At 33.1% G+C, this 10,525-nt stretch overlaps 3 protein-coding genes across 7 annotated transcripts in view; all 3 read left to right on the top strand.

The window, feature by feature from the left end:
• LOC108684062 overlaps positions 1-2,751 on the top strand; it is a 29,635-nt gene extending 26,884 nt beyond the window's left edge. For all 3 annotated transcript variants that reach the window (XM_018188092.1, XM_018188089.1, XM_018188090.1), the window contains 3 exons: positions 110-433; positions 1,148-1,532; positions 2,437-2,751. In XM_018188092.1, coding sequence (XP_018043581.1) covers positions 110-433; positions 1,148-1,532; positions 2,437-2,721 — 994 coding nt within the window. In that variant the 3' untranslated portion in view covers positions 2,722-2,751. The remainder of the gene's footprint in view (positions 1-109; positions 434-1,147; positions 1,533-2,436) is intronic.
• Positions 2,752-4,899: 2,148 nt separating this feature from the next.
• Positions 4,900-7,379, top strand: LOC108684150 (probable deoxyhypusine synthase). Of its 3 annotated transcripts, none has more exons than XM_018188272.1 (8): positions 4,900-5,120; positions 5,536-5,655; positions 5,739-6,013; positions 6,085-6,303; positions 6,386-6,578; positions 6,862-6,965; positions 7,040-7,165; positions 7,262-7,348. In XM_018188272.1, exons 2-8 carry the CDS (start codon positions 5,550-5,552, stop codon positions 7,346-7,348), a joined length of 1,110 nt encoding a protein of 369 aa, XP_018043761.1. In that variant the 5' UTR covers positions 4,900-5,120; positions 5,536-5,549. The 3 variants fall into 3 exon arrangements, with proteins under 3 accessions (XP_018043761.1, XP_018043763.1, XP_018043764.1); XM_018188274.1 differs by having other exon boundaries at positions 5,540-5,655; XM_018188275.1 differs by lacking the exon at positions 4,900-5,120 and having other exon boundaries at positions 5,550-5,655; positions 7,262-7,379.
• Positions 7,380-8,982: 1,603 nt separating this feature from the next.
• The window catches only part of LOC108684149 (ecdysone-induced protein 78C), an 86,433-nt gene continuing 84,890 nt past the window's right edge, over positions 8,983-10,525 (top strand). Inside the window, exon 1 of the mRNA XM_018188271.1 lies at positions 8,983-9,024. The gene's annotated coding sequence lies outside the window, so the exon portion shown is untranslated. The remainder of the gene's footprint in view (positions 9,025-10,525) is intronic.

Consider the following 10,525-nt stretch of genomic DNA (forward strand, 5'->3'; position numbering starts at 1 on the left):
ATTTCAAAAAATGAAACAATAATAAATATTTATGAATATTTATAAATATTTATAAATATTCTGTGCTGTCTTTCATAATATTTAAAACTATATCTTTTTGCACTTTCAGGCTGAACACGTGGATAGCAGTCTTTTGCACCCTATTGATGGGCGGCGGCGCTTTTCATGTGTTTGCGTTACTCTATCAGAAATACGCAATACGTGCGTCTCTGACGCACAAAGTGAACAATAGCATGAAAGGTTTGTATCTGTTCACCGAGTTCCAGAACAGCGTATTGTACACATACAGCATGTTGCTCCAAGTCTCTTTACCACGTTTGCCGAATGCCTGGACTGTGAGAATCTTCATCGGCTGGTGGTGGATCTACAGTATTTTAGCAGCCGTCACTTATCGTGCCAGCATGACAGCAACCTTATCACATCCTGTTGCTAAGTATAGTATATGATGATATCATAGATATAGAATTTAAATTGCATTATCCGCATCTAAATGGATATCAATCCATGTAACATAGATCTTTAAGGGAAGTTCTGAAGGAACCTGTGAGCATCTCAACGCTCTGAGAACATTTCCAGAAAGATCCTCTTTAACTCTTTGGACTAAAGTGCGCTGTATGGAAAATCAATAAAAATGAGAGAGAGGAAGTGTGAAAACGATCAATTTCTTTTTTTCTATAAGATATACTATACTGTAATTGATTGAATAGAAAGACATAGAAACTGAATTGAACTGAGTTGTTAATTTTAACAACTCTATTTTGTATATCTCTCAGAAAGTCCACAATATGTCTTTAAGTTAATAAAATTATTTTTTTATATTTTATTTTTTTTACAGTCAAAATTATTCATTATGTGAAATGAAATAAATAATAAAACATATATGTTCTTTCATCAGATTTTTTTTTTAGCCGGTTTAAAATGTTCTCGAAAATCGTAAAACATTTGCATACATTTGAATATTATTATATTAACGCTTGAAAAAAATTACAAAATTACACTAAAATATATGCATAACAAAATCGATTTTCAGTTAATTTAATTAATAATATATTTAAAAATGTATTTCTACAAAAAATATTTTTAAGAATAAAAATATATTTCTGTTCTTTCTTTCAATTAACGTCATTTTATTCATTTATTATTGCAGAGTAACTATCGACACATTAGCACAGCTGACTAAATCATCGCTAGCAGTAGGAGGATGGAATGAGGAGAGCAAAGAATTCTTCCTTACCTCTTCGGATCCACACAGTCAGGAGATTGGCAATAAATTCGAGTTGACGGAAAACGAGGAGGATGCAATCGATCGAGTAGCAAATGGGACGTTTTGTTACTATGAAAACTCATATTTATTGCAGCACGCTCGTGGAAGACGAATATTTGACAAGCAAAATGGTCAGAATAGAACTGAAAAGAGCACTGAATCATCAGTCAAGTACAATATACATATTATGGAGGAATGCGTCGTCTATATGCCAATCGCGTTAGGGCTGGAAAAGAATTCTCCGCTTAAACCTCATGTGGATTTATTGGTATTTTGTGAAAGACCTCAAAATAACAAGCTAATGTCATTTTTTTATCAAGATGATGTCTAATGTCAAAATGATGTTAACTTGTTATACTTTGGATAATTATATAGTTGAGATGATTAGCAGCTTTAAGTATTACGGATATAGTGTACCGAGAAACGCGAGAAGGACAAATATCTTCATAAAAATAATTTTATTTATTAGAACGTATATAAATTTTCTGATTTCTAGCATCAAATCTGACGAAATGAAATTAATTTTTTATTACTTAAATTTAAGTTAAATATCAAATAAATTATATACAATAAATAACAAGAAGGGGCTACAAGCCAGATTTTTATGTATTTCAAATTCTTAGAACATACGTTTCGATTATTATTATTATTAGGTCATCTTCAGTGTAAAGAAATTAAACGGAAATTTGACAAAATTAATAAAACGGTTAAAATAATACAATTTAGCAGAAAATAGATAGAATAAATACTAACTTTTTGCGTAACTATAAATTGTATAATTTTAACTGTTTTATTAATTTTGTAAAATTTGCATTTAATTTCTTTACTCTGAGGATGATCTAATAACAAGGTCGAAATGTATGTTCTAAAAATTTTAAATACATAAAAATCTGGCTTGTTGCTCTTTCTTGTTATTCATTGTTATTATTATTGATAAGATTATTTTTAAATAAATTATATTTATAAAAATTTTTTACATTTTGAAAAATATTGTATAATATATTGGAATGATAGATTAACTCATTAAAATAAAATTAATATATATCTATTAATGATTCGCAATTATTAAAGAAATGAAAAAATCTTCTTTTCATTCTTTTATCTTCTTGATACTAGTACAACTTTTAGGAAATAAGATTTATTTAGCTTCTCTTATATAAATCGCGTTTTAGGTGAGACGAATGACGGAAATTGGTTTGGTGCACAAATGGCTGAGCGACGTAATGGAATGGTCGAAAATCACTGAATCACGGCAAAAATCTCAATCCGAAATAGCATTAGTAAACCTACAAAAATTATATGGTGCTCTTACTGCTCTCGGTATTGGTTATCTTGTCAGTTTTATAGCTTTACTCGGAGAAATTCTATACTGGAGATACATTGTCTTAAGAGACCCGAGATATGACAAGTATCATCTCGATATATTTTATAGAAAGAGCGATAAAGCAAAAACTTGAAGCAACATTCTTATGTTGATTCTATAGTGCAGCAAGTCAATAAAAAAATATGGATTATTATGCATGTATGCTTTTAATTTTTCTCAGACCAAAATAATATCAAAATAAATATTAAAAATTAAACGCTAGGAAACGTAGAGAACATTAAGAAAAATGTCCAGTGCTTTTCCGAAATCGTTCTAATGCTTTCTTCGACCAATTCAATTTCGACCGAATTCGGGATTATCCAATGAAGGTAACAAACATGTTTATCCGATAAAATGTAATTTCCGATTACATATAAACGGATTATGAGCCTATCCGTTAAAATTTTATGGGATAAACCTACAATTTGATCGGTCATTAGACTTGAACGGATAAAAAGAAAGTATTTTGTCCGATAAAATTTGATATCAAAGAAGGTGCTGACTAATCACAGAATAATTGGTCCATAATCCAGCGATTGTTTCCATAGGCTCTCTAGACTGATAGCCAGGACTGGGCACATATTGGAAATACTTTTATTTGAAAAACAGTATTGGTAAGACAATTATATTTTGTATTTTGTGTTTCGGAGTACATGAAAATATTTTGTATTTTGTATTTCATGGGAACATATAAAAGTATTTTGTATTTTGTATTTCAAATACTGACATTGATAACAATCTTATTGTTTGAATTTTAAAATACAAAAAGCTTTCAATTTTAAATACAAAATACGTAATATTTTTATGTGATCCACTGAAATAAAATAGTATATTTTAAATAAAAGTATTTCAAATATTGGATTGTCTGGAAAGTCGTGCCGCAAAAGATTTAAATTTAATAAATATATACTAAAATTTAAATCTTCTGCGTTTCAATTTTCCTTCAAAATCGGCACGAACTTTCCGGACAATCCAATACATGCTCAGTTCTGCTGATAGCATTACTTATGTTAAGGTCAAGCGAACACGTATCTCTAGTACAAATATCTATTTGATTTTTATTACTTGTCTCTGTTTATATTACGCATTCGTTCTTATTCTTAGCTGCATAAATTACAATATCATTACAAATATCGAAAAGAAGTGTGACGACGAAACTTTTCGGGATATAAAAAGAGTACTTCGAAAGTTGAGGAAAAAGTAATCCAGTATATTCGATGAATACAAAAATTTGTAATTGACCTCCAAATTGTATTTATTCAAAATTTTCCCGTAAAAAGATGTCATATATTCATCATTTAGTAGTCATATATTCATTCAAAATTTTGGATTTTCAAAAAATATTTATTCACAAAAAACTATGAATATTTAATATATGTATTCATATTCATTCAAACAAAATATAAACTGAAAAAAAGTTCCAATCATTATCCCTTAACTATAATCGGCCTTTTGATGATTTAAATAAAAAAAAATAGAATTTTATTTATTTTTGTCATTATAATATTCAAATTTTATGAAGGAAATTTAAAAATTTTGAAAAATATTTTAGAAAGCAATACATTTTTTATTTATAAATATCTATTTGATAGAGCGTCATACATATTCCGATATAATTCTGGTTACATCACAGTAAATACAGTAATGTTATAAACATTTTATAAGATATCTTGAGCGTGTCGTTCATTATAGTCTGTGGACATTTAATTCCGAAATATATTATTTATTTCCAATAAAAATATCTTTGTTTAATCTATCTAGGTTGAACAAAAACGCTCATCGAAGTGCTATTCTAACCTGATTCTGTTAAAAAGGTCGGAAATATGTACAGGTATCTGGAAGAAGAAAAAGAACCCCTTCTGTTATTATCGAAAATACCCGGTTGTTGAAAATTGCAAAAACCGCAACGAAAGAAACGAAAGTTTGAATAATAACCGCGTCAATGGAGCCAAAATGGCGGCAGTTTGTGGTACTTAGGAGATCGATGGTATATCTGAAATGAGATGAAAATTATAAAAATGAGCGAATTTATTAGAATATTGATTATTTTATTGGTCAACACCTAATAAATTTGTTCGCTTTTGTAATTTTCACCTTGTTTGAAGAATCGACCCCCTGTTAATCTAATGACTTTATCTCAAATTTCTCTCTGCTGCTATGTAAGGCCAACTTTAGGTACAGTAAAAATACGGAGTGCGCTATCTACACTTATTACATCTATGACCTGCACATAAAAAAAATAATACGGCTGCTTACAGTACAGACCGTGTGAGTTGTGTTCGTCTGTCGGGTATTATTGCATCATCATTTTTGGAAAGCGTGACCGGCTTCGCAATTGAGTTTATGTTACTCTTTTAGACTTTCGAATTCTACATATTGTTTTTTGTTATTCACCGCTTTTTCGATTCTTCGTATCGGCTCTGTATTAGAATCGGGGCCATTCACACGAAGAAGAAAGTACAGACCGTGTGGACTTTGCAGATACTTTTATAGGTTAAATCGCATATAAATATAAATTAATATAATTTAATTTAGGCCCTGCGCATAATGGAGGAAATATTAAGAACAAGAATAGATATTAAAATTTTAACCTATCAGAAACCGTGTTTCAACGTAATTGGTACCTGATAGGTTAAAATCTTAATATCTACTTCTATTCCTAATATTTCCTCCATTGTGCGCAGGCTGCATGTCGGCGTGTGTACATTCAGAATTTTTTCGAAACCTACTCGATTAAAAAATTTTCATTATTTTGTATTTCTTATGAAGAATTGGCAATTTACCGGTTATATCATAATTTGACAGATCTATTTTTTATATAGATATATATTTTATTAATAGTTATTTAGACATTAACAATTTAATTAATTTCTTATGTTATTAATTTATTATTTGTATCTTTTAATAGCCAGAAATATTATTATGGGTGATACAGAAAGGAAACAAGATTTACAAGAGCAAGCATTGGCAAAGAGCGCTGTCCTGATATCCAGCAACTCTTTATCACCTTATACAACTCCAGTAAAAGGTATTTATTTCTTATTTTCCATTAATAAAAAATAATTTTATTACTGTCACTATTGGTATATAAATAATAAATTGGATGTTTAGGTTATGATTTTAATAAAGGTATCAATTATCATGAATTGTTTACAACCATGGCAAGTTGTGGTTTTCAAGCTACAAATTTTGGGTTAGCGATTGATGAAGTAAATCGTATGCTGCATCAGAGGAACATACTTCTCATGGAAGATCAGCTAGATGAAACAGAAGAAGATGAATTTATAAAACGAAAAAATCATTGTACAATATTTTTGGGTTATACATCAAATATGGTATCCAGTGGCATCAGGGATATTATAAGATTTCTTGTACAACATAGATTGGTAGATTCATATATTTAACAGTTTGTCATTTGTTTCAATCTTATCTTGTGACTTAGATAGATATTTTGTAGGTAGATTGTCTCGTAACCACAGCCGGTGGAGTAGAAGAGGATTTCATAAAGTGTTTGGCGCCAACATATGTTGGCAGCTTTTATCTGGACGATAGAAAACTTAGAGAAAATGGACTTAACAGAACTGGAAATTTATTAGTACCAAATGATAATTATTGCTTATTCGAAGATTGGCTAATGCCAAAGTTAGACACAATGCTATCTGAACAAAAGACGAAGGTATATGAGAGTTATTATATTGCACTATTCAATTAGACTGTTTAGCGCGCATTTTTATTTTTACAATTGAATTGTTTTATAGGGTACTTCATGGACACCATCTAAAATGATAGCAAGACTCGGCGAGGAAATCAATCATGAAGATTCAATCTATTATTGGGCCGCGAAAAATAAGATTCCGGTATTTTGTCCGGCATTGACCGACGGTAGTCTCGGTGATATGATATTCTTTCATTCATATAAAAATCCAGGATTCATACTTGATATTGTCGCAGGTTGGTTTTAAGATTAATTTACAATATGCTCTTTGCTTCTTGCTTTTTCCCTATTTATGATTATTTCAGACAGTAATCATGTTTCTTGTCATGTATTTCTTGTCTCTTCTAAAGTCAACTTTTACCTCAGGCAAAAGGAACAGGATAAGAGGTAAAAAGAAATAAAAAAATAGTAAAAAATAAAAGCAGGAAGCTGAAAGCATATTGCAGATTAGGGTTTAACGTGTAACATTTATTAGTCTGCGTAACGCACATGAACCAATGAATCTTTCATCTTCCACAGACGTCAAGAGATTAAACAGGATAGCTATAAAAGCGGTGAATAGCGGCATGATAATTATTGGAGGCGGTGTAGTGAAGCATCATATCTGCAATGCTAATCTTATGGTAAAATATTGACTCTATTTGGTACGTTATTTTGGTGTATTCACAGCCACAATGATAATGATACTTTATTTCAGAGAAATGGCGCGGATTATGCCGTTTTCATCAATACTGCCTCAGAATTTGATGGTAGTGACAGTGGTGCTCGACCCGAGGAAGCGATTTCTTGGGGAAAAATTCGGAAAGACGCTGATCCTGTCAAGGTAACCGCATTACCTCCGTTAAATTACTAAATTTAAATTTGAATGAGCGACGGTCGATCAAATTGTCAGTGATTGACATCGTTATTTCTGTTTTAGGTATGCGCTGATGCCACTTTGATATTTCCATTATTAGTTGGAGAAACTTTTGCCAGATATCATCATTCAGGGAAGATAGGAAAATAAGAAAATGAAGACGAGCTTTAATTATAATGCGGGTAAGACCTTCTGAAAATATCAATAATATTAATAAATGTAATTACCTAAACATATTGATGTATACAATTACAAATATTAAATTTGTATAAAAAAAAGAAACAGCTATTCGTTCTGGGACATTCAAATGTAACGCATGCATTCATGAAATTTTATCGAATGATGGAATGTGCATATAAATACTATACGTATAAAATATTGATACATATACATTTAATATTATATCACTAAGAGAAAAATTTTTAGTATTTGTGACAATAATTACATATTATAACTATGGTTATTACTGCTATAAAAATAACTATGTTAATAATAATAATAACTATATGTATGATTCTATCAATAAATATATGTAGTTGGAATGAGAAAAAATTACAAACATTTTTAGGATAATATAATTTCTAGTCATTTTTGTATCAACTATGTATGTTGATAGAACTATTACATATATAAAAATTATTACTAATATTACTAATATTATAGCAGTAATAATTATAATATAATAACTATACTATTAAATGTAATTATAGTCATAAATAACTTTTTTCTCAGTATATAATTATTATTTTATTTATATAACACTTTCGTTAAATATCAAAGAAGCAATAATAACCCAATCCTTTTAGTAAAATAACATATTGTTATTTTTAATTTCTATCTGTATAACTAAAATGTAAATCAGTTCCGATTGATTAGTTCCAAAATAAACATTTAACGTATGCGCTTAATAATAAACTAAATTTGAATCTAATTAAATATATTTTCTTGAGTTAAATTGTTTAACTCCATTGTTTTAATCAACGACATTGAATTGGATCAGTAGCAATTTGTAGATATGATTAAAAATAACTCAATTATATAATTTAACATTATGAATTTAACAGTGAAATAAAATCCATTTTTATTTTTACATATCTCTTATATAAAATTTTTTTAAAAACATCGATATATTTTTTTTGCGTTAAATGTTAAGAGCCGAGCTCCAATTTAAAATGCTACAGCTTATCAAAACAAATTAGGGTAGTTCCACTTTCCGAAGATCTTCGAGAGATTCGCTAGTTCCTCGGCTAGATCACTCAGGCGTCGCGACGCCTGCGCGACCGCGGCAGGTGCTCGGCGGCGCAGGTTCGCCAGGCATCGCGGCGCCCCGCGGTGATGTCGCGAGGGGGCGGTAGGGGTGGCGGCGCCGTTCGCCAGTTGTTACCCGTAAGCCCGCGCTTGCGGACGACGGGCGTGAAACTAGCCCCGATCATCCCCCGTCGCACGGTTTGAGCTCCCTCGATTCTGTGGTTTCTGCTTTCCTCCCCTCCCCCTCCCCCCACCCCTTATCCCCTTTCCCGCGCGGGGACTGATTGCTCGGGGTAACTGCACGGCTCGTCGCATCGTCGTCGGCCGATCTCCTCGCGACTCGTCGCCATCGTCGTGATCGTCGCGATCGCGCTGCTGTACTCGCCGTTCGTTATCAACCCTTTCTCCCACCCTCCCCGCGGTATATCGCATATCGCATAGCGGTGGTGGTGCTGGTGTTGGTGGTGATAGCCGTCATCGGTATGAACGATGATGGACGTGGAGGAGACCAACACGGCGTCCACCGCGAGCTCCTCGCCGAGACCTTCCAGTCCCGCCGCGGACTCCACTTTTATCAGGTGAGAAAATCTCACGGTACATACATATGTATACATGTACACATGCATATCGAAACGGAGAAAGAAGGAGAGAGATGATCTCCGTGTATAATTTCGGCGAGTTCGAATTCCGGCGATCGGCACGCGAAAATGAGAATCTTTTTACGTGCTCTTACGACGTAAGATCAGTTTTCAGTTTTCCGTACAATGCTGAAAATTGAACTCGTACCGAATTTATACGGTCCGCACATGCGCATACGCAGCTTCCAGTCCGCGTCCGTTTCTCGGCGAATTTGACCATGTTGCTTCTCTTCCCGTTTATCTAGACGATCGCTAAACAACTTCGCAAACCTTACGTCCTCGTTCTTACCACGGTAACATAGCCCTGATCGCGGATATACATTTGTCGAATGTACGTACGTTGTCAATTGCGGATCTGACGACGTAACGTCCCGTCGAAAAATTTGCCGAAATATATTTTTCCGCCAAGTCGCTGAGCTGTGCGCTTCGATTTGCATATTTCGCGATTTTTTAAAAATCTTTCCTATTTTTCGCGGATAGAATTATTGTTGTTCGGTCTTATTTGCACTTGTTTTTGGATATATATCTCAATTTTAATTGTTTGATGAATATTTTTGCCGACGTTAGACTTAACTGGTCTAATTTTTTATGTTGGGCTTAAATCCTTGTTGAGTCTGAATTATTTCGTTCCCACAGCGACAATGTGGTGTATACACGGCATTTGGCGGCCGCTCCGTGTGTGACGCTCGCGATATCACGGTTAGACAGCGGAAATACACGATATTTGCGGGATCGCGCGGGCGCCGATTAATAATGCACGCATTAAGTGCACCGCCTCCCCCACTTCCCCCCCCCCTCCCCTCCTCCTCGAATGTTCCCAGTCCGCGCGCTCCTTCTCCATTCTGTTGATTTAAAAATGCAGGTGGCCAGAGCACACAACGCAGCTATCGAGGCGCGCCGCCGTGAATATCCGAGATCTCTCTTTCTCTCTCGAGATATCCCGTCTCTGTTTCTTATGACTAAACGATCGGACATCGGAACTCGGAATTCCGATCTCCGGAACTCGGCGGTTGAGGAAAACGAATTTTAAGACTGATGAAAATTCAATTCGGAGTCCTGTGCGAATTAGATCACTAAATCTTACGGTAAATTCCGTAATTGAAGCTCGACTTTCGTCGAGCTCCGAACTTAACAACGTGAAAATCATTCTTGCGTTTCATTTGTAATAACGCGAGAAAGTGTCGATTGAAGATTACAGCAGTTTCTGCCCTCGTTTTCAATCCACGATAATTTCTCAATCGAAAAGAAACTGCGAATCGTCTCAATAAAATCAAATCATCTCGATAAGACATGGAAGATTTTTTAATCGTCGTCCGTATATAGATAAAATTATTCTTAAACATTTTAAATATTTTGAATATTTAAATTTCTTAAATATTCGCGCGAAATATCTAAAATTTTTTATTCGAATTAATCACTACGTTAATAAATAGATATGTAT

The sequence above is a fragment of the Atta colombica genome, unplaced genomic scaffold (assembly GCF_001594045.1).
Source record: "Atta colombica isolate Treedump-2 unplaced genomic scaffold, Acol1.0 scaffold126, whole genome shotgun sequence".
Classification (NCBI taxonomy): domain Eukaryota; kingdom Metazoa; phylum Arthropoda; class Insecta; order Hymenoptera; family Formicidae; genus Atta; species Atta colombica.

What these genes read in the sequence shown, in the direction of transcription:
- LOC108684150 (XM_018188272.1), top strand. Translation starts at nt 5,550, where the DNA reads ATGGGTGATACAGAAAGGAAACAAGATTTACAAGAGCAAGCATTGGCA. An exon ending in TTCTTGTACAACATAGATTG is followed by an intron (nt 6,014 to 6,084) that starts GTAGATTCATAT and finishes GATATTTTGTAG; the next exon opens with GTAGATTGTCTCGTAACCAC. An exon ending in AAGACGCTGATCCTGTCAAG is followed by an intron (nt 7,166 to 7,261) that starts GTAACCGCATTA and finishes TTTCTGTTTTAG; the next exon opens with GTATGCGCTGATGCCACTTT.